This window comes from Fistularia commersonii, chromosome 30, assembly GCF_037954325.1.
Source record: "Fistularia commersonii isolate RoL2024-O1a breed Wild chromosome 30, RoL_Fcom_v1.0, whole genome shotgun sequence".
NCBI lineage: Eukaryota > Metazoa > Chordata > Actinopteri > Syngnathiformes > Fistulariidae > Fistularia > Fistularia commersonii.
Genome location: NC_141313.1, coordinates 1,637,501 through 1,661,006, shown reverse-complemented (window position 1 = coordinate 1,661,006; position 23,506 = coordinate 1,637,501). Strand labels below are relative to the sequence as shown.

General features: G+C 46.0%; 2 protein-coding genes and 1 long non-coding RNA gene across 5 annotated transcripts in view; 2 read left to right on the top strand and 1 right to left on the bottom strand.

The window, feature by feature from the left end:
* The first annotated feature begins 1,143 nt into the window (after positions 1 to 1,143).
* On the top strand, positions 1,144 to 9,875 carry ccn2b (cellular communication network factor 2b). The gene is made up of 5 exons (XM_086177851.1): positions 1,144 to 1,453; positions 3,347 to 3,563; positions 5,286 to 5,537; positions 7,493 to 7,746; positions 7,953 to 9,875. Exons 1-5 carry the CDS (start codon positions 1,259 to 1,261, stop codon positions 8,256 to 8,258), a joined length of 1,224 nt encoding a protein of 407 aa, XP_086033977.1. The 5' UTR covers positions 1,144 to 1,258; the 3' UTR covers positions 8,259 to 9,875.
* On the bottom strand, positions 1,391 to 2,677 carry LOC147216019 (uncharacterized). 3 transcript variants are annotated; one of them, XR_015109128.1, is made up of 4 exons: positions 2,187 to 2,677; positions 1,778 to 1,945; positions 1,613 to 1,681; positions 1,391 to 1,523 (listed from the first exon to the last, which is right to left on the bottom strand). It is a non-coding gene; the product is annotated as an uncharacterized LOC147216019 (long non-coding RNA). The 3 variants fall into 3 exon arrangements; XR_015109130.1 differs by lacking the exon at positions 1,778 to 1,945; XR_015109129.1 differs by lacking the exon at positions 2,187 to 2,677 and having other exon boundaries at positions 1,778 to 2,010.
* Positions 9,876 to 23,270: 13,395 nt separating the features above from the next.
* epb41a (erythrocyte membrane protein band 4.1a) overlaps positions 23,271 to 23,506 on the top strand; it is a 44,728-nt gene continuing 44,492 nt past the window's right edge. The window contains exon 1 of the mRNA XM_086177611.1: positions 23,271 to 23,427. The gene's annotated coding sequence lies outside the window, so the exon portion shown is untranslated. The remainder of the gene's footprint in view (positions 23,428 to 23,506) is intronic.

The following is a 23,506-nucleotide window of genomic DNA, read 5'->3' as shown; positions in this document are numbered from 1 at the left end:
GTACAGGCTAAGCAGTTAAGCGGTATTCATAATCGGTGACTCACGGAGGTCAAAGCATGGTTTCAAACCGGTTCTTTAAAGCCTTTTTTGGAACCCGAGTCCGTCGCTCCTCGGTTCCCCCTCGAGGACGGTGATGAACCGGACCGACGTCTTCTCAGATGTCATTTCAGTCGCGACGCCTCGAAGTTTCACTCAGTCACGCCGCTTTCGGAAGGTTGGACTCGAGCGGCGTTCATCCTCGGATTGCTCCGATCGAAAACCGAAGTGAACATTTAAGATAAGATAAGATAAGCACAACTTTATTAATCCCGAAGGAAATTGTTGTGCCAGAGTTACAGAAAATAGAACAGTAATAAATAATAAAAAGAAAAAGGCAGAATTAGAAATAAAGATAAACTATAAAGTGTCTTAGTAAACAAGTGAGGTAAGGAGTGCACAATAGTATGATAAAAGGAAAAATTGTAGTGTAGCTGTTATGAAATGAAATATTGCACATTTACCAACATTTACCAACATTTCTTTAATTCCGTATTGCAAATCAATGATAGGATATGTTTTAAAGAGCTAGAAAAAGATGGAAAAAAAACACACACATCTGCCGCCCGGTTAGGGATGGGTCAAAAAAAGTCGACTGAATGAAGGTTGAAAAACATCTGCACGCCAAAAATAAAGATTTTTTATTTTGCATTAGTGCAAAAACTGTATTCTTGCATGAGCAAAGGTCTGGATCCCGGAGAAGCCGGGCTTTTACGCTTTCCCGTATCTATGGAAATCCCTGCTATGTGTTTTTGCGTCGGCCACCCCTGTCCTGCACTTTGTCAGAAATTGGCACCCCTGTTTTCCACACTCATCCTCCTGCCACATGAAATCATTTCCCCGCTTGCGTGAGCAACTCTCCGGGAATCCAAACCGAGACACTTCCGGTGAGTCAGGAACCGCCGCAGTCTGCAGACTCCCTCACCTGGACTCGCCGTTTCCAGGACACACCTGGAGACGGCGTAAAGAGTCTTGTCGCTTTTTCCCTTGTGATTTGGGTGTTTTTTTTTGCTTTTCGCGCCCCCGAAATAAAGGGACCCCTCGGTAGAATCCCGGCGGGCAAAAAAAAAAAAAAAAAAAAAAAATCCCTGCAGCAAAAACTTAACACGTTTGGCATTTTGTGGGCCCCCGCCCACGTGAATTAATTATGTGAGCGAGGAGGCCGTCTCTGCACGAAAGACCCTTTGAATCGGAGTATTTTCACCTCGGCGAGCCGAGTGGCATGGCTCTGGTTTCTCCGGCTACACCCACTGGGCTGGTATTTAAGGCCGGCGTCTCCCCCCATGCTTTCATCAGTCTGCCGCTGCACGCAGAGCGACGAGCTTCAGGGAGCTTCAGGGAGCAGGACTACGGAGTGGACACCATGTCTGTGCAGAGTGCGATCGCCTTCTCGCTTATCCTCCTCGCCGTCTCTTCGGTAAGTTCTCCCCGGGCTCTTTGGACGTTGGGGTTTGCCTTTATCGGAGGTGTAGGTAAGTATCAGCAGCCTGTTTAGAATATCACCCTCTTTCATTTCCGATCTGCGTGACTTCGAGCGGGAAGGTAGACAAACTGTGGAAAGTACTCGTTAGCTTACGTGAACGTGGTCTGGTGTCGCCATCCTGTGGCAACGGATGGCTTGTTCACCAGCTGCACCTCGGGGCGACTGGAAAGAACAGGATTTTATCTGAATTTCTGCTCCTGCGTGTCCTTTTTTTAGAAAGACTGTTTTTAAATTTGATCTTGCGACTCCGTCACTTACGTTCAAGCCCTACATGCTCTGCGGATACTTGTATTCTAACATCAGCCCGGTACTTGTTTACCTGTTAACCTGCTCTAGTAAGACTACATGTCTCCTCCTTGTCTTGGCAAGTGGACTTGAATTTCTTCATATGTAGACGTTTCATCCCTCATCCCTTTGGTGAAACATCTTCAAGAGACAAAGTCCAGTTACCAAGACAAGACGATTCCGACAAGGATTCCCCATGACCTGGACGACTGAGAACTCCACAGATACATTTGTCCTAGGTACATTTGTCCCATACTTGTATGCCTAAAGGCATACAAAAGGCATACAAGTATGGGACAAACGTACCTTGTGACAAATGTACCTTGTATGCCTAAAGGCATACAAGTATGTCACAACCAAGTGTAAGAGAGGCCAACTTTACCTTGTAACTCCACTGTGACACAAAACCAGACGAGACAAACACAACACCACGTCTGACTCGTCTGGTTTGGTCGTCATGAACAGCACTTCTCCTCCGCCTTGGAGCTGAAGGAAGCTCCGTATCGACCGATCAAAACAGATGGGTCGATAAATAAAGCTGATGTGTAAATGCCCAGAGGTCTGGCGCCAAGCGCAGCGTCCGGTTTCGGAAGGGGGCGGGCGAAGCGGGTGGAGGGGTCGCATATTTGTCGAGTTACAAAGATGTGAAAACTCAACACACGCTGGAATCTGTTGCTCAGCAAAGTGGACCTAGAATAGACGTCACGAGTGTTTGTGAAGGAAAGGTGGAATCAGATGATGCAGAAAGCATTCCATAGTCGCATAGCTACCGGAGTAAAAATACCGTTTTAGCGTAACACGGAAGTACTCAGAGTATGCTTGGCAGTCACCGCCAGGGTGGTGGAGCACCTGTTTGTTTGTTTTCAAATCTTCTCTTCCTCTGACATGAACTACCATGCGTGAAAATATGGCTCTTTGTCGACGACACGCTCATTAGCGCGGCTAAAACATTTCAACGTTTGCTCATTTCGAAGGTATCTATCGTTGTTAGTAAAGAAACAGACTCGTAGATTTGGTTTCTGTCCATCTTGGAATCCGGTGAAAGGTATTTCCCGACCAAGAGGCTGTTTTTTTCTCTGGTACACAAAGATGTCCAAGTTTGTCTCGACTCCACGGGACTCGAGACTCTTGACTTCGGCCGGTTTGGTCCTTGCCTGATCGATTGGTGAAGAAAATAATCAGACCTCAGCCTGGAGGGGGAAATCAAACCGGCTCGGGGGCCAGATGGTGCTCTTGTCCGGGCCGAGGCAACACTGGAGCAGTGTGGAAGACGTCCTCGCCTCTTTGCCCCTTTAGTTTGCACCAAACAAAACCCTTTTTATCGGACTTGTGCTCAATTGGTCGATAAGGTTGGTTTTCAGAATTCGCCCAAACGGCATCGAGGGACTGCAGAAGCCTCTTGGACGAGAGGTGAAGTGTCTCCAAGGAAAAAACTCAAGCCCGGTTGCCTCGATTCGTGATAATGGTTCACAATTTACCTTCGACACCTGTAGCATTGGTATTTCTTGTCATCGGCATCTGCGGTGCGTATTTTCATCTCAGGTCACGGCCCAGGACTGCTCCCGGCCCTGCGCCTGCCCCGCCGACCCGCCCCCCTGCCCCGTGGGGACCAGCCTGGTTCTGGACGGCTGCGGTTGTTGCAAGGTGTGCGCCCGGCAACTCGGGGAGCCCTGCAACCTGCCGGAGCCCTGCGACCATCACAAGGACCTTTACTGCGACTACGGCCTCTTGAGCGACACCGAGAACGGCGTCTGCATGGGTAAGAGGACCCGTCGACAAGGCGTCTTGCATGCTTACGATCTGCGACCTGTAAGGTACCCTCAAGACTCCAAACAAGAACTACGTTTGTTTACCTTCGAATCCTTTGAAACCCTAGAAAAACAAGTAGTCCCAAAGAAGTTTGGGGTCTTGTATGTTTGGGCTTTCAGATGGAACGACGGGATGTAGCCTAGAGAACCAACCAAAGTCCAAATACCCTCTAGAACAGGGGTTCTTAACCTTTCTGACCCTGAAGCCCATTTTTTTCAGTACAGAGTGGCCCAGGGCCCATTAAATATAATTTTAATATGTATTATTTAACATATATACACTGTATAGGTTTATAATTATCTCACTCTTGGTTTGATTTGTATTCAGTTCAATAAACCAAATCCACTTACAGTTTACCAAGCAAAAACCTTGTCAAATAAAATGACATATGAGGTAGCTAGCTAGCTTTCAGTGCACTTTTAGAGTTGCCAGTCAGCGACACGATCCATCTTTTCTGCATCTGCCGCCCATCTTCTTTTCTCTTGAAAAATTCCACCGGCTTTCCCACAAGCGTCGGATGCTCGGTCTCCGGGCGCCGCTGTAGTTTTGACGGCTCAAGAGCTTCGTTAGCCAGCGTTAACACACACTCCACACACTGGGCGCTACCTCCGTTTACGAAGCCGTACTTCATGAAGTCGGGATTGTACTGGCGCAAAAATTTCCTTTTTGGCGGGGGGTCGTCTTCATTTTTTCGTTTTGAATATTTCTCCATCTGTTTGTTTACAGCTAGCGGAGTGTCTTCTCTTTATTTATGGAGCTGCTTAAAGTAACAACTGACTGATGCGTTAGCGCCGCTACATGGTCGGGAGTTGTTATTGCGTCCCGCAGCCCTCGCGGCCTCACGCGGACAAAACAGATTTATTTTGCGGTCCACTAGGTGGCGCTCGGGCCCTTTGGTTAAGAATCACTGCTCTAGAACACATATGTCAAACTCAAGGCTCGCGGGCCGAATGTGGCCCGCGAGAATGTCTTAAAAGGGCCGATTGTCTTAAAATAAATAAGTCAAACGCATGCGTTGACCATAAACTACATTTCCCGCAACCCGTGCTGATCGCAGATCGCAGTGGATCCACATCAATGCCGTTTTCAACAAGTGGACTTGAGAAACACAAATGATCCCTAAATGTCCAGGGAGAGAAAAGTGGATACAGAGGGAAGTTTCAAGAAAGATGGGAAAACAGTAACCGTTAAATGTAACTAGTCCCTAGTCGTCAAAATAAGATGGTGGCAAAGACGGAGGATGTGGCGGCCCGAGTGTGTTTACGCCAAGGCAACAAGCAAACATACCGCAAACACCGAGTTAACATTAGAAAATGTCCCAAAATAATAAACACCGCGAAAGAAGGTGAGGTTTTATTTTTCTCCATGGTTACAAAGACTTCCCGTCGCCGGCGGTAGCGAGTGACCGCATAGAGGGGTCTGAGAAAGAGCCCTTTGTACGGACGTCCAAGAGGTTTTCAGACCTAATAAAAGCCACTCGAGTTCGACCGCACTCGGGTCTCAGAACACGGTACCTTCGAAAACGGCTCGGAGAGAAGAAATCATCGTAAAGGGAGCGGGAGTTGCCCGGACACAGGGCTTCTTTCAACGCGGTCCCTTAACTTTTATTTTTCTAATCACGCGTTAGTTGTGTCGTATTTCTTCACATAGAACCCTTGTGTCTTTCCTGCAGCTGTGGAGGGCCAGACCTGCGACCTGGGAGGCGTCATCTACCGCAGCGGCGAGTCCTTCCAGCCGAGCTGCAAGCACCGCTGCATTTGCATGAACGGCGAGATCGGCTGCGTGCCGACGTGCGCCAGCGACGCCAGGCTGCCGTCGCCCGATTGCCCCTACCCTCGACGCATCCAGATCCCGGGGAAATGCTGCGAAGAGTGGGTCTGCGACCAAACGCCCGAGGAGCACCACTACCAATCGGTGATGGGGGGTGAGTCTCATCTTTCTGAAGGTCCACCTGCAGGCTTTTTTCTTGTTTATCCGCACAGCTCCTGAGATTACATTACATTTGGCAGACGCTTTTATCCAAAGCGACTTGCAATAGAGGAGATAAGGACTGCAAATCTTCTTCTTCTTCTTCTTCTTTCGGCTTTTCCCTTCAGGTGTCGCCACAGCGAGTCGACTTTCTCCATCTAACCCTATTCTCTGGATCCTCCTCTCTCACACCAACTACCTTCATATCTTCTCTCACTACGTCCATAAATCTTCTCTTTGGTCTTCCTCCAGACCTCCTGCCTGGCAGCTCCACCTTCAGCAACCTTCTACCCAGATCTTCACCATGAACACTCCTTTGTTCATGTCCAAACCATCTCAATCATTACTTTGTCTCGGTCATACATGTCCTGCACCCCTGTGACAAATTTTTCTTTTCCTTTGGACTTTTCCCTTCAGGTGTCGCCACAGCGAGTCAACTTTCTCCATCTAACCCTATTCTCTGGATCCTCCTCTCTCACACCAACTACCTTCATATCTTCTCTCACTACGTCCATAAATCTTCTCTTTGGTCTTCCTCCAGACCTCTTGCCTGGCAGCTCCAATTCCAGCATCCGTCTACCACTATATTCTCCATCCCTCCTCTGTCCATGACCCAACCATCTCAGTCTGGCTTCTCTGACCTTCTCTCCAAAACATCTAACATGTGCCGTTCCTCTGACAGACTCCTTCCTGATCCTCTCCATCCTGGTCGCTCCCAAAGAGAACCTCAACATCTTCATCTCTGCAACCTCTAGTTCTGCCTGCTGTCTTTTGGTCATTGGAACAGTTTCTAGTCCAAACATCATCGCTGGTCTCGCCACTGTCTTGTACACCTTTCCTTTTATTCTGGCTGATAGTCTTCTATCTCTTGGTACCCCTGACACTTTTCTCCACCCATTCCAACCTGCTTGGACCGTCTCTTCACCTCTTTTCCACACTCTCCTACGCTCTGGACTGTTGACCCTAAGTACCTGAAATCCTCCAGCTTCTTGATCTCCACTCCCTGTAGCCTCACCGCTCCAGCCGAGTTCCTCTCATTCACACACATATATTCTGTCTTGCTGCTATTAACTTTCATTCCTCTCCTCTCCAGAGCATACCTCCACCTCTCTAGATGTTTCTCTACCTGTTGTCTGCTCTCACTGCAGATCACAATGTCATCATAAGGACTGCAAATAACACTTGCAAATATAAGATGCACAGGAAATATACAGAATAGTAAGCTTGGGTTAGTGAGTTGTTTTTTTTTTTTTTGACAAAGACGTACACAACGTACACACACACACACACACTGCATAGCCTAACTTGCTGCCTAACCTGATCTGGGGCGTCAGCGCAGTAAAAAGTCCTGAAAGAGAACAGTTTTTACCTGTTTCTTGAAGGTTGAGAGAGATGATGCTGGTCTTGTTGCTTCCGGAAGTTTGTTCCACCACTGAGGTAGTAGAAGTGAGAACAGTTTTGCCTGAGATCGCTTAGAGCGAGCAGAAGGTACTGCTAGTAGGTTTGTATTAGAGGAACGCAGCTCTCTGCCGGGAACGTAAGGTCTAATCATTTGGTTCAGATATGCTGGACCTGTTCCTGAGGTGGTTTTGAATGCCAGGGTCAGGACCTTGTGCTTGATCCTGGCAGCTACTGGTAGCCGGTGCAGCTGGATGAACAGAGGTGTAACATGAGCCCTTTTGGGTTGAGTGAGTACCAACCGTGCTGCAGCATTCTGTACCATCTGCAGGGGTTTTATTGCACAAGCAGGTCGTCCAGCTAGGAGGGAATTGCAGTAGTCCAGGCGGGAGATGAACATGGCCTGAACCAATAGTGTCCTAAAGAGCTCAAAGGCGGTAAAAGCTTGTCCAACTCTCGTTGGGTTTATCCGGAGGGTCGTAGTCGGTAACGTCCGCCCTTCGTGCTCCGCAGGAGCCTCCCAGATTCACCCTCTGCCGTCCTCGAACCCTTCGGTCTTCCGGAAAGAGCCGCCTCACGGCCGGGTGGCCGAGAGTCCGAGGGACAACTGCATCGTCCAGACGACGGAGTGGAGCGAGTGCTCGGCCACCTGCGGTATGGCCGTCTCCTCCCGTATCACCAATGACAACCAGCGCTGCCAGCTGGAGCGACAGACCAGGATCTGCATGGTCCGGCCCTGCAACAGCCAGCAGGAGAAGGAGATCAAGGTCGGTAGACTCCAATCATCATCACGCTTGTGATGCCTTGCACCTTCTCCAGGGGTGGTGGGGCCACACATGTATGCTTATAAGTTACTTCCCGCTTATTGTCTGTCAATGACGCGCATGAACGTAATTGTTGCCGAATCAGAGTTAGGGACAATAACTGCAAGGTGACGCCGAAAGAGCTAACGATCGCCTCGTCTGTCGTGCAGAAGGGAAAGAAGTGCGTCCGGACTCCGAAGGCCCAGCGGGGGATGCGCTTCGAGTTGTCCGGATGCTCCAGCACCAGGATATACAGGCCCAAGTTTTGCGGCGTTTGCACCGACAACCGCTGTTGCACGCCGCACGCCACCATCACCGCGGAAGTGGAGTTCCGCTGTCCGGAGGGCGACGTCTTCAGCAAGAAGATGATGTTCATCAAGACCTGCTCCTGCCATTACGACTGCCCTCGGGACAACGACATCTTCTTGGCGACCAACACGCGGAGGATGATCGGAGACTACGAGAACGACATGTGACGTTGAGAATGTTTGAGGACCTTCCGCGTTGACCGCACCAGCTCCCGCCACCTTTAGCCAAACCACTACAAGCCTAGATTTTCATCTAATCCAGATACACGGAGGTGTTTTTAGCAGTATGTTTCAGGAGGTGTAGCGTTTATCAAGCCATACGAGAGGTGATCCAAACCGGAAGGTGAACTCAAATCCGGTCCGGCCGACCCAAACCCAATCTACAGGCCTCGGAGAGCGGAGGACGTGGATCCTTAAAGCTCACCAAAACCCACGAGGTCCATCAGATAATCGTTTTAAACACAAAGTCGATCGACTTCATCGGCAGCTGATCCGTCCCGGCTAGGAAACGTTGTGCCTTCTTTTTCAAAAAGCCCAGATCTTCTACCCGTTCAAAGCACGCAGGGGTATTTCTGGTGGATTCATGCACCGATGGGGACAATCATCAGATCCGCCTCACGGCGAGAAGGTCCCCGGTTGGATCACCAACCGTGGGCCTTTTCCATGCGGAGTCTCCATGTTCTCAGTGGGGTTCCTCCAGGTTCTCCAGTTTCCCCTCACAGTCCTAAACCATACAGGAGCTTCATCGGAGAGAGTCAATAGTGGTACGTCTCGTGAATGAGCGATGGAACGTCTCCGGGTGCGAGCCAGTGATCGTCCAATCACACGACAGTAGGTAATCGACGAACGGACGAATAGGACCGACGAGGAGGCGGAGCCTTAGGCTCGATTCGATCGGCTATTTCCGCGTGAAAGACGTTCGTTTAGAAAAGAGGCGACCCAGAGGCCAAAGCATTGACCCCCTGACTTGTACTCTTAATTTATTGACGAGTTCAATCTTCATGTAAATTCCAATCGCGCCCAGCAACCGTACTGAATTCATCCTCAGAGTGTGTGTGTGTGTGTGTGTGTGTGTGTGTGTGTGTTTGCTACATGACAAGGATGTCCTTCACAAATGTCCAAAGAAGTGGACAAGCTTCGCCGCTTGACATCAACCAGAGGTGAAACTTGGCTTCATATAAGATACCATATTTAAAGAGGCTTTTGGTCCAAAACGGTAAATGAATGGACGTAGAAACACGTGTTTACTTGCACTTGTGCTGAAAATTACTTTTCCTCGTAGTGTTGAATTTGCTTCCGAGTTTCGTGGCGGCGAGTTCCCGCCACGTTTCCGGCCCGGTTGGTTTGATGATTCCCAGATCGACGAGAGAAAATGTACAGCGATGCACATTTCTGAGCGTATTAGCAGAGTAACCCCTTCCTTCGGTCGTCAGTATATCACTTATAATCGCCTCAAAATCCGCGTCAAATCCGACATTTCGATAAAACGGCGTGTAGCGCGACCGGGCCATGTGCCGGTACTTTCTATTTAAAAAAGAAAGACAAATGAATTTGGTATTCTGCAAACATACTTTTATGTAAATACGATCCGACCGTGTACAGTTTTGTACTATAATTTATGCAACTTGTCGAACGCGGTGTTGTAGTTGTACGACTCTTATCGTGTTGTTAGTTTTTCACTGTAACCACCTGACTAAGATACTAGTGAGTTCTTGTCTGTTGCACTTTTTGCCCTCTATTTTTTTTTTTTTTTTTTTTCAATAAACGAAATATATATTTTTTTATAGATACAACGGGTGTTTGCTTTTATCCGCCATCACGCCGGAGCCGAGCAGGTCAGAGCTTTTCTAAAATGATATAATAGAGTGAAAATAATAACCGGCCTTATTATTATCAGCATTACTGTTATTGTTCTTATTAGTATCATCATCATTATTATTTTTACATTTATTATATTTAATTTTTCATGATTCTCATCAATATTATTATTATTATTTATCATTGTTATCAGCATCAGCATCATTTTTATCATGTATAATCACCATAATTATCATTAGTATTAATATTTTGTCAAAATTTTTATTATCTCCATTATTATTATTATTATTATTGTTATTTGCATTATTATTTATCATCATTTGCAGTTTCATTATTTTTTGGTATTTATAATTATCATCTACTATTGTTATCACCAGCAGCATCATTTTTGTCATTACTATCATTTATTATTATTATTATATTATTTTATTTATTATATTATTATTATTGTTATTATAACTATTATTAGTTATTATTAGTGTCATCATCATCATCAGTCTTATTCTTATATTCATTATCATCCCTTTAATATTTTTTCACCATTTTCATTATAGTCATCATAATTATTATTATCATCATATATTCATTCATCATCTGGATTATTCATAAGATAAGATAAGATAAAATATACTTTATTGATCCCCATTCTTTTGTAAACATCATCATCGTTATTATTTTTATTATTAGTGTTGACGATTATCATTAACATTATTATTATTATCATTAAAGTTATTGACGCGATTATATTTTTCATGCTTTTTATTTATGATCATTTGCAGCAGCGTAATTATTATTGTTATTATTATCATAATTATTATCATTATCCATCTATACATCCATCTTCTACTGCTTATCCTGCACTCATGGCTGCATATTATTATAATTATTATTATTATTACTACTATTATTATTATAACTGTTGTTATAATTATCTCTTTATGTTATTATTGTTATTATTATTTTTATTATTAGTTTTGACGATTATCATTAAAGTTATTGACGCGATCATCTTTTTCATGCTTTTTATTTATGATCATTTTCAGCAGCGTCATTATTATTATTATCATCATTTCATTTATTATTATTATTATTGTTATTAATAGTATTGGTATTTTTATCATCATCATTATTATTATTATTATTATTATTATTATTATTATTATTATTACTATTATTATTATCCATCTTTCCAATCCAACTTATCCCGCTTATCCTGCACTCATTATTGCATATCATTATTTTTATTATTATCATTATTATTATTATTATTATTATCATTATTATTATTATCATTATTATCATTTTAATTTTTATTATCATTATCATTATTATTATTATTGGTATTGTTATCATCATGATTATTATTATTATTATTATAATTTTTCATTAACATTATTATTATTATCATCATCATTATTGTTATTATTATTATTAGTAGTAGTATATTATCATTATCATTAAAGTCATTAACGCGATAATTTTCTCATGCTTTTTATTCATTTTCATTCAGCAGCGTCATTATCATATTTATCATTTTAATTATTATTATTATGATTATTATTATTATTGGTATTGTTCTTCTTCTTCTTCTTCTTCTTCTTCTGCTTATTATTATTATTAGTATTATCATTATTATCATTATTATTATTATTATTATTGTTATCAATCTATCCATCCATCTTTTCCCGCTTATCCTGCACTCATTGTTGCATATTATTATTGTTATTATTATTATTATTATTATTATTATTATTATTATTATTATCAATCTATCCATCCATCTTTTCCCGCTTATCCTGCACTCATTGTTGCATATTATTATTGTTATTATTATTATTATTATTATTATTATTATTATTATCATTATTGTTGAGACTCCATATAGGGGCCCCCTGAGAAGTTTTGTTTTGGTCCCCCAACACACTGTAGAAACACCACTGCATGCGCAAACACACACACACACACACACACACACACACACACACGGACACGCACATCCCTCCTCCGTGCGCTGTGTGCGTGGGTGTGCGGGAGGGCGGAGCAGCTGCACGGAGCTCCGGCGGCTGCAGCGGGTCGGGCGCCGGATGCAGCCGCCGAGAGTGTGCGGCGGCGGCGGCGGCGGCGGCGGCGGCGGCGGCGGCGGCGCTGCGGCGGCGGAGAGGAGAGGAGAGCCTCGCCGGTGAGCGTCCGGTGAACGTCCGGTGAGCGTCTTCTGCGTGTGTCGCCTTTCATTTTGTGGATAATTTAATTTATTTTTAAAAAAATCCTGCATTCATGACTGCAACTTTTACGACGGTTGCGTCCGTTTCCGGCTGGAGCTGCAACTTGACGCAGCGTTTCCTGCGCCCTCAGGCGGCCCTGCATCTTCTCCATCCTCCTCCTCATCTTCATCTTCATCCTCCTTCTTCTTCTTCTTCTTCTTCTTCTTCTTCTTCTTCCCCGGTCCGGCCCTGAAGATGGAGTGACGGGAAGGAGCGGCTCCCGGTCCGAGGAGGACGCCCGGACCTCCCGGTGGGTGGACGAGGACCGGCGGAAAATCTGGTTTTTCCCTGGTTTGGGTTTAGGATCGGGATCGGGTTGGGATCGGGGCTACGATGAGGGTCGGGCTTAGATTGAGGATTAGGTTTAGGATGGCATTGAGATCGGGTTTGCGTTAGTTGGGGGGGGGGGGGTTGTTGGGGTTAGCATTAGCGTCAGGGGGAGGACACCGGATCGGGATCGGGGTTAGGTTTAGGATTACAGCCCCAGATCCGGGTTTGGGCGAAGATTTGGATTAGCATTAGGCTTGGTGTTAGCATCAGGATGAGGATTAGGGTTCAGGATTAGGGTTATGAGTACGGTCACTATCAGGGTTAGGGTTTGGATTTTGGTCTGCCGTAGGGTCAGGATCAGGGTCGGTTTTAGGATCAGGATGAAGATTAGGGTTAGGATCAGGGTTAGCGTGAGGGTTCTGATTCACTATTAGGATCAGGGTTAGGATTCAGGATTAGGGTTAGGATTACGGTCACAATCAGAGTTAGGGTTTGGGTTCGCAGTAGGGTTGGGATCAGGGTCGGTTTTAGGACCAGGATGAAGATTAGGGTTAGGATCAGGGTTAGCATGAGTGTTATGATTCAGCATTTCGATCAGGGTTAGGATTCAGGATTAAGGTTAGGATTACGGTCACAATCAGAGTTAGGGGTTGGGTTTGGGTTAGCAGTAGGGTCGGGATCAGGGTTGGTGTTAGGATCAGGATGAGGATTAGGGTTAGGATCAGGGTTAAGTCCGGGATCAGGCCTAGTGTTATGATTCAGGATCAGTATAGAGATTCAGGATCAGGATAAGGATAGGGGTTAGGATTAGGATGAGGGTTTAGATCAGGGTCAGGATCACAGGAGAGGATTAGGGTTAGGATTAGGTTTATGATCAGGGTCGGTTTTAGGATCAGGATAAAGGATTAGGGTTAGGATCAGGATTAGCATGAGTGTTATGATTCAGGATTAGGATTCAGGATTAGGGTTAGATTTACAGTCACAATCAGGGTTAGGGTTTGGATTTGGGTTAGCAGTGGGTTCGGGATCAGGGTTGGTGTTGCATCTGTATCAGGATTGGGGTTCGGTTTAGGATCAGGCTTAGCATTAGTGTTAGGACTCTAGGATAGGATCGGGGTTCAGATAGGATTAGGTTTAGGATTAGATTTATGATTATGGTCACCATCAGAGTTAGGGTTTGGATTTGGGTTAGCTTTAGGGTTAGGATCAGGTTTAGGGTGATGACTCAGGGTTAGGATTAGCATCAGAGTTAAGGATCATGGTTAGAATCAGGGTTAGGTTCAGGATTTAGGTTAGGATTAGGATTTGGATGAGGGGCTAGAGTTGTATGCTTCTGATCCCTGCAGCCGAGGGAAGCTCAGGACAAAAAGCATCTTTGGTGCAGTTTGAACCTGAACGTCGGGCCCTGAAAAATATATTGTAGAAAGACAGGGTGGTGAAGGTGAAGGTGAAGATGAAGATGAAGGCTCAGACGCCGGAAGGCACAGAATGTGGCTCCAAATTCATCCTCCTTTTAGACCGTTATTTTCTAGATGCACTCGAAAATATAGACGCTTTGAATCATCGAAGAAATATTCGATCCCTGACATGATTTTTCACCTTTATTTTCAGGTCTATTTCAACCTGTTAATCCAGTTGGGTTCATCTAGTGAGACAAAGATCTGTGCAAAATGCAACAGGGGTGAATATAGATTTGTTGGTGATTTTCACCAAATTATTCATGGTCTTTTCATTCTAAATGTTTGAATTCAACCTCATATTACAGGCTATTTTACATACTCATGGCATCAGACATTTGGAAGAAATTTTCAGCATATTTAATTTTTTTAAAACCTGCACCCCTGCTAGCAAATTAATATTTAAATTTACGATTATCTTCCTGGACATGAATCCACCTTGTGCATAAAATGGGTGCAGTCAACTTTTCAGGATGCAATTCTCACTGCGGCCACCAGGGGGCGCAGCGAGCCTCCGACAACAGGCAGATCATTCACTCTAAATGTATAATACATTTTATACATATTTTATTTAATACATTTTATTCATATAGAATATGTATGTATATATATATATAGAGAGAGAGAATATATTTAGTTATAGCAGTTCATCTTGTTTATTTTTTTTTGACATTTGTTATTTGATGTATATAAGATATTATATGTATTTAGAATATATTTAATAATAGTAATTTCATCTTATTCAATTTTTTTGACAATTTTATGTCATTATATATATAGATATAGATACAATATATTATATGCATATAGAATGTATTGGGTAATTGTAATCTCAACTTATTTAATTTATTCGGACAATTTTATGTGATTTTATATATTTATACACATATATAGAAAACATATTTAATATTAGTAATTTCATCTTATTTAATTGTTTTTGACCATGTTTTATGTGATTATATTTTGAAGACATTCTATGAATATAAAATGTATTTAATAATAGTAATTTCATCAAATTTTGGTGGACATTGTTTTACATGTACATATCTATATCTATATATATATGTGTGTGTGTGTTAAAGATATTATACATACATATATATGTGTGTGTAAATGATATACGTGTATATAATATATTTAACACAATTTATATGTGATTATATATATATCCATATATATCTATATATATAGGGTTCCTTGGGGTTCCTCGGGGTTCCTCAGGGTTCTTTGGGGTTCCTCAGGGTTCTTCGGGGTTCCTCAGGGTTCCTTGGGGTACCTCAGGGTTCCTCAGGGTTCCTCAGGGTTCTTTGGGGTTCCTCAGGGTTCATAGGGATTCCTCAAGGTTCCTCAGGGTTCCTCGGGGTTCCTTAGGGTTCCTTGGGATTCCTCAGGGCTCCTCGGGGTTCCTCAGGGTTCCTCGGGGTTCCTCAGGGTTCCTCAGGGTTGCTCGGGGTTCCTCGGGGTTCCTCGGGGTTCCTCAGGGTTCCTCACACAGTCAGAACACATGATGGAGCTTCACTGGAGACCTTGTTCTGTCCAGACGGGTGAAGGAGAGGCTGAACGTGGCAAAGCTTCTTCTGAAGAGACACAAGGATCAATGCTCACATCCACCTATGGAGACACATAGATAGATAGATAGATAGATAGATAGATAGATAGATAGATAGATAGATAGATAGATAGATAGATAGATAGATAGATAGATAGATAGATAGATAGGCAGGCAGGCAGGTGAACCTTTGCTTCTTTAAGCCGGTTTATTTAAATAAATGTGCAAATCATTTCACCGCTGTGTTTTCACTGGAAAGAGAAATCAAAGAAGCTCTAACATCCGTCTTTATCTCACCTGCTTTCAAACGGACCGACCGACCGGCGCCGACCGGACGACCTTCTGCCTCGCCGGTGAGTTGCTGCATCTGTTTACCTTTTTTACCCGTCGATTTTTTTACCGGTTTTATAAACATGGCAACCGAAGCGTCCAAAGAAATCCAGAGCCACCTTGAAATCCACACAGAAATCCATAAGATAAGGTAAACTTTATTGATCTCCATAGGGGACATTATTTTGTCAGGCAGCGTAACAGTTATAAAGTCAATAAATATGAATATAAGTATAAATAGAGGAAATTAGATGATAGCAGAATGGGAAAAAAACAACAAAAAATAGCAAGGGTGAAAAAATAGCCAACCAACCATTGGTCCGATGCGACCAGGCTAAAGGTTTTAGCGACGTGACGCTTGTTAGCCCCCCGTAAAAAAAATCCATAAATTAGCCGTGTGGTTGTTTTGCCAAAACAAAAGGCGGAAGGATCCCGCTAGATGAACGTTTCTGCCGACGTAAGCGTCTGAGGTTTCGACGCCATCGGCCATTAGAACACAGTTCCAAGAAGTCTCCAGCTCCGGTTTCCTTCCAGGAAGTAGCTTCCCCACATGGGAACCTGTAATTTTCATTCCCACGGGCGCTGAGGGTCCACGGAAGGGACCGGTGGGACCTGCACCTGAAGCTCCACTCGGAACCAAACAACTGAAGAAGCAGAGGAAGAGGAAGACGACACAGACACCAAGGAGGTGGAAGCTGCCACCGCCTTCGCTGGACAATAACAAGAGACCGTCAGATGGTTGTAGTGTTTTTCACTTCATGTTAGCCGTTAGCTAGCTGCAGAAGCTCCACACTTATTCTAGACCAAAATGTAGATGTTCCTCTGCGAGCCCCTCTTTGGGGTAGCAGGCCAGAAGATGCCGGACCTCGAGCTTCTTTCAGGAACCATGAGAAGACCCTGCCTTAGAGTGGAAGCTAAGATGGTTCCCGGAGCTGAGGTTCACGGTTCCTCTGCTGTCCAACTGCTGCAAGAAACGGACTACAACCTGAAAAGGTTCTAGGAGCAGCAAAAAGTTCCTCCAGTGGGAAAGGAGTTTTTGACCCTCTAGTGGACCTTCAGTGCCATGTTGGCTTCGCCTTCACGGTTTCCATGTATGTCCTGGGGAGGTGTGTCTTCCACACATGGTCAGCATCTCCATGGCAGAAGCCTGAGAGCTTCTTCTCTCTGGTGGTTCCTCCACCGCTGTTGTCCAGCAGGTGGCAGTGGAGAGCAGAGCAGGGACAGAAGCTTGAGCAGGTGGTCCCTGACTCAGGGTGGATTATCTTCAGGCAGATGTTGCCTCGCAGATGCGGAATCGAACGTAATTTTGCGGAAAGAGACCCAAGCTAGCGAAGAGCGGAAGGCAGGGATTAGCGGGGAGGAACAAGAAGAACACGAGCCGTGTTAGTGTACATGAGCTCCTCCCATTTTCATCTATTCTGGGGGGTCAAAGGTCACTCGACCCTGACCCGGGAGACGACCCTGGGGTCAACAATCAGCCGTAACGAACGCCACGAGCCGCCCGTCATCACGGGAACAAGCGACGGTGGCGCCGGAGGCCGGCGTTCTGCTGTACCGCTAATGGAGCGGAAGCAGGGGGTAATTAAAGAGCACGAGCTAACTGGAGGCTGCAAAGCACAGATGTCACCGGCGGGGGCCGGAGGAGATGCTTTGTTCAAGACGTGCTTTTCCCGCAGCGGTTGGAAGAGGAGAAGTCGGCATTTCCAAATTGGAAGACGCCATCTGGCCGGTTGCGGCTCCGGTCGGATCCACCTGATGGTCCGCTTAAATGTCATCAGGCCAGGCGCTGAACGTCCCGGATGACCTGGCTAGCTCCTTGCGCAGTGGGGTCCTAGCCCTTTAAATACCCTACAACAAATTAGCAAGTAGCATGAGAAGGCAATGAGCGTCCACTATGATCACCATGGTGACCTGGGGTGTGATGTGTCCTAGTGTATCCTAGCGGTCCCCAACCTTTTTTTGTACCCGGGACCAGTTTGATGCACAAGGACATCTTAGCTCCCCACAGAACTGTAAAGTTACAGAGTTGCACAGAATATTTTCATGATACTCACAAAAAAACAGCGGTCCTTGTCTCTGCCACCATCTCCACCGTGTTTTCAGCTACACTTGTGCAGAAATAGAATCAAATTTCTTTTGATTTTAGCACCTTTTCCGACCTCATACCTTTTTTGTTTTTTCTCTTCCTCCTCTCTTGGGCAGGGCTCCCTTCAGTACCACCGAAGGGCTCCACCCAGTGTTCGCTGTGTGGAAAATCCCACAGCGGGAAAACACTACACTTGAATCACAGCCCATTTCTCTTCCCGTCACATAGAGCTACTTTATTTCCATGGTAATGCAGTCACTTGTACCGTCTGTGCCTTATCAGAGATGGGGTCAAAGCAGAGATGCCTAGACCTCCCTCTCCCCGGCCACTCGGTCTAGCTCTTCAGGGGGGTCCAAAGGCGTTCCCGGGCTTGCCTGGAGATATTGTCCCTCCAGAGTGTCCTGGATGCTCCCCGGGGGACCTCCTCCTTGGTGGACACGCCCATAACACCTGACCAGAGAGCCATCCGGGAGGCATCCCTGCCAGCTGTCCGAGCCTCCTCATTTGACTCCTTGCCATGTGGCGGAGCAACGACTGCCAAGCTCACTCCATCTCTGATGGAGAGCCCGGACGCTCTGCGGAGAAAGCTCATTTTAGCCGCTTGGATCCATGACCTTGTTCTTTCGGTCACAACCCACTGCTGGTGTCACTGCTGACGCCGCACCGATCCGCCTCTCCATCTCCTGTACCATCCTTCCCTCACTTGTGAACCAGACCCCGAGATACCTGAACTTGGGTGGGCACTCAGTGGCCTGTCCCATTGGCTGAGAAACAGCGTTCAGTCTGGATACATCACACTTATAGAAGCATACAAGTATGCACTCTTTCGGTCACAAGTCAAACAGAGCCACACAACCCTTCGTCCTCTCATTCACACCTCACATCGAGACACAACCTTTTGCTCTGCAGAGAAAGCTCATTTTAGCTGCTTGGATCCATGACCTTGTTGTTTCGGTCACATCCCACTGCTGGTGACTTCTGGTGTCACTGCTGACGCCTCTCCATCTCCTGTTCCATCCTTCCCTCACTTGTGAACCAGACCCCGAGATACCTGAACTTGGGTGGGCACTCAGTGGCCTGTCCCATTGGCTGAGAAACAGCGTTCAGCCTGGATACATCACACTTATAGAAGCATACAAGTATGCAGTCTTTCGGTCACATGTCAAACAGAGCCACACAACCCTTCGTCCTCTCATTCACACCTCACATCGAGACACAACCTTTCACTCGTCTCATCCATGGAAATCAAAAAGTTCTAGTACTCCATAAACTGCATCTTACACATACCACTCCAGTACTATTGTAGGCAATGTAGTATTTGCATACACGCATCTGTTTAGTGTGCTTGTAAGATTTGGCTCTGAATAGAAACATTTTTGTAGTTGTGTCCGCAGACGTGTGTGTGTGTGTGTGTGTGTGTGTGTGTGTGTGTGTGTGTGTGTGTCCCAGGGGAGCTCCATCCTGCCACCCCCCACCACCTCAGCAGACAGTCTGGCCCAGCACCTGCTCCTCACACTGGGAGGAGGGGGAAGCTGCGAGTGAGAGTGAAAGGGGGGAGGGGGGCCTTTGTGCATCCATTGGGAGTGTGTGTGTGAGTGTGTGTGTGTGTGTGTGTGTGTGTGTGTGTGTGTGTGTGTGTGTGTGTGTGTGTGTGTGCGAGATGTATCGACTGTACTGTGCGTGCCTCTCCCCAGACAAAGCGTTAAAAGTGGCTTAGATATGGCAATTAAAGAAGGCTGGCGGCCCCCCGGGACCCTGCTCTTGCATTCATGGCCGCCCCTGTTTGGCCCCGAAGGAGGAGAAGGAGAACATATGAGGAACATATGAGGAGCACGTCTTCTACTCTTGGACGGTACCACCAGTCACTCTGTCACACACACACCCGTTCAGACCCTCATTCACATGTCATGCGGAGATCATCACTATGTAGGTACATGCAACTGTTTACTCCGTCATCCGGATGCTATATTGGGAAAAACAAACGGTTCACAGGGCCACTTATAGAAGCATACAAGTATGCACTCTTTCGGTCACATGTCGAACAGAGCCTCGCATCCCTTCGCACTCTCATTCACACCTCACATCGAGACACAACCTTTTGCTCTGCGGAGAAAGCTCTTTCAGACGCTTGGATCCGTGGCCTTGGTCTTTCGGTCACAACCCACCGCTGGTGACTTCTGGTGTCACTGCTGACGCCACACCGATCCGCCTCTCCATCTCCTATTTCATCCTTCCCTCACTTGTGAACCAGACCCCGAGATACCTGTACTTGGGTGGGCACTCAGCATGTTCAGTTCAGTGAGAAACAGTGTTCACCCTGGATACATCACACTTACAGAAGCATACAAGTATGCACTCTTTTGGTCGCATGTCAAACAGAGCCTCGCATCCCTTCGTCCTCTCATTCACACCTCACATCGAGACACAACCTTTTGCTCTGCGGAGAAAGCTCTTTCAGACGTTTGGATCCGTGGCCTTGTTGTTTCGGTCACAACCCACTGCTGGTGAATTCTGGTGTCACTGCTGACGCCTCTCCATCTCCTGTTCCATCCTTCCCTCACTTGTGAACCAGACCCCGAGATACCTAAACTTGGGTGGGCACTCAGTGGCCTGTCCCATTGGCTGAGAAACAGCGTTCAGCCTGGATACATCACACTTATAGAAGCATACAAGTATGCACTCTTTCGGTCACAAGTCAAACAGAGCCACACAACCCTTCGTCCTCTCATTCACACCTCACATCGAGACACAACCTTTCACTCGTCTCATCCATGGAAATCAAAAAGTTCTAGTACTCCATAAACTGCATCTTACACATACCACTCTAGTGCTATTGTAGGCAATGTAGTATTTGCATACACGCATCTGTTTAGTGTGCTTGTAAGATTTGGCTCTGAATAGAAATATGTTTGTAGTTGTGTCCGCAGATGTGTGTGTGTGTGTGTGTGTGTGTGTGTGTGTGTGTGTGTGTGCGCTGACTGACGCGCACCAAATGTAGATTCAGGACAACCATTCACCCTCTCTTTCACACGTACGGGTTGTTTAGGCTCTCCAAAAAAACCTCCTGCATGTTCCTGCCCCGCGGGTGGAAACCCAGATACGTCTCTAAGGGGATATTATTTTGAAAGTGCAAAAAGTTGAACTCTATCTTCTGCCAGGTGTTCTTGTAGATCCGATGTCGTCAGATCTGCCTGGATGGCGCTCTATTATGTAACGATAGAGCAGAGACACGTGTGGGATTGTGGCCACCGTCTGCGCTGCAACATTGTCTGCCATAAAACGCAGTCTGCCGTTAGATCATCCACGAGGCTTATGAGTCCACCCACCTCACCACACACACACACACACACACACACACACACACACACACACACACATGCACACACGCACACATCCGCGTTCAAACACCTGCTCGTTCACTGCCGGGTGAAAATGGATACAGCGATTTTTATGGCTCATGGATGTCAGTATCCTTGGTTACTGGCGGCGAAGCACTCCTGTGTGCAGCAGCTCGGAGGGCCGTGATTGGTCCAGGCCGCTCCCTGCAGCTGCTCCCATTGGCCGCCTCCACAAATGCGCTGCCTCATTACATACAAAGCTCCCCCCTTCCTGTATAATGGAGGGGAACCAAAAGATGGGCGGAAGGGCGCGTTAGCCCTGCGTTTTGTCTCGCAGGGGATTTTAAACAAGCCTTGATGTGTTGTTTCTATCGCGACTTTGAGAATTGACGGTTTTATTTTTATCTATACGTCCACAATCATCGCAGAGCTGTGCAGGAATCTAAAAGATCCTTCTCAGGCGCCTTCTGGTTGCTCTTTGGGAGTAGAAAGCTGTTCTTACGCCAGCTTTGGAGGTCCGATCAGAAGGTTGGAGGTTGGATTCCTGAGTCGCTGGTGAACGTAAGGTGCTCTAGAAGTGGAGTCCATCCCGTTTACCTCCATCCTTCAACGCTCTGACCTCGGACTATGTGTCCATGCGGCTCAGGAAGTCCTCACACTTTCATGTCCTCCTCAGTTCTTCCAATTTTTTCGTTCAGATCTTCTTCTTTGGGCTTTTCCCTGCAGGGGTCTCCACAGCAAATCCACCTTCTCCATCTAAGCCTATTCTCTGGATGCTCCTCTCTCACACCAACTACCTTCATACCCTCTCACTAACCCCACCATCTCTGGCGCTCCAAAACATCTAGGAGAGGCCGTGGTAAAGTTTCTGGCTCGACTATTCAGGATCTTAGAGAGCGAGAAGATGCCTGGAGAATGGAGAAGAAGTGTGATGGAGCCCATTTTAAAGGAAGATGTGCAGAATTGTGATAACTATGGAGATAAAGTTGATGAGCCATACAAGGAAGTTATGGGAAACAGGACTAGAACCTGGACCACCTAGGCCACATTTGTTATTTAATTTTTATGCGCGGGCCACCTAGGTATCATGTCAATTGAACAAAATGAAAATTTAAATATTTAATTTTTTGGGCATTTTATTTTCTAAATATAATAGTTTCTAAATATAATATTGATTGAAAATCCTTATTAAAATATTCAAAGAATTGAGGAAATAAGTGACCTGTAAAGATTATTGTATAATGTATATCTTGTTATGAGGTTTTGTAAGAATGTGTATGACTCTGTTAAGGAACCTGTTCTAATAAATGTTCAAAAAAAAAAAATATTCAAAGAAAATAGTTTGACGGGTCAGATAAAAAAGCAAAACGTTCCGGATGTGGCCGACAGGCTGTAAAATGCCCAGGTCAGACCTAGACTGAGAACAGAAGTCATCATTTGTGAGCAGCAGTATCATCATATGATGTAGTCCGGAGCGGCAGAGAAGTATGATAGACTGGTGCAGGACATGTATGCTCGCTGTGAGACAGCGGTGCGGTATGCTGTAGGGGTAACAGAAGTTCAAGGTGGAGTTGGGACTCCATCAGGGATCAACTCTGAGCTCCTTCTTGTTTACAGTGGTGATGGACAGGCTGATGGTGATGGACAGATGAGGGTGAACAGGAAACTCCATGGACCAAGATGTTTGCAGATCAGGCTGACAGATGAGGGTAGACAGGAATCTCCATGGACCATGATGTTTGCAGATGACATTGTGGTTTGTTGTGAGAGCGGGGAACAGGTGGAGGAACATCTAGAGAGGTGGAGGTATGCTCTGGAAAGGAGAGGAAAGAAAGTTAGTTGCAGCAAGACAGAGTACATGTGTGAGAATAGAAGATCACGTATCATGTGAGAAGAAGTGAACACGATTGACAAAACTCAGGTTTTCCGAATGACTTTCCACTTTTTTTTTTGGGGGGGGGGGGGTGGACCGGAGAGTTGAAACACGTGGTCATTCGCGGGATCTTCCGGTACACTCGCGATATTTGGCGCCACCCCCGCCTGCCGGAGCCGCAGCAGGTGAGCGGCGCCTGCAAGACAAGGCTGAGGGCGAAGCGCGGCGGGCCGCTCCTCTTCTCTCCAGGCACCTCCACATTGTCCACCCGATGCTTCCCACTTTGTTTATCCGTCGGAGGCTGTGAAACCGGCGTGCGTGTCTTTTCTCCCCGCTGCAGGTTCGGATCCCGCCGGTGAGTCCAACAACAACCGCGTCTTCGGCTTAAATTGTTTGTATATATTTCCATCTATGGATTTTGCGTTCAGCGCCAT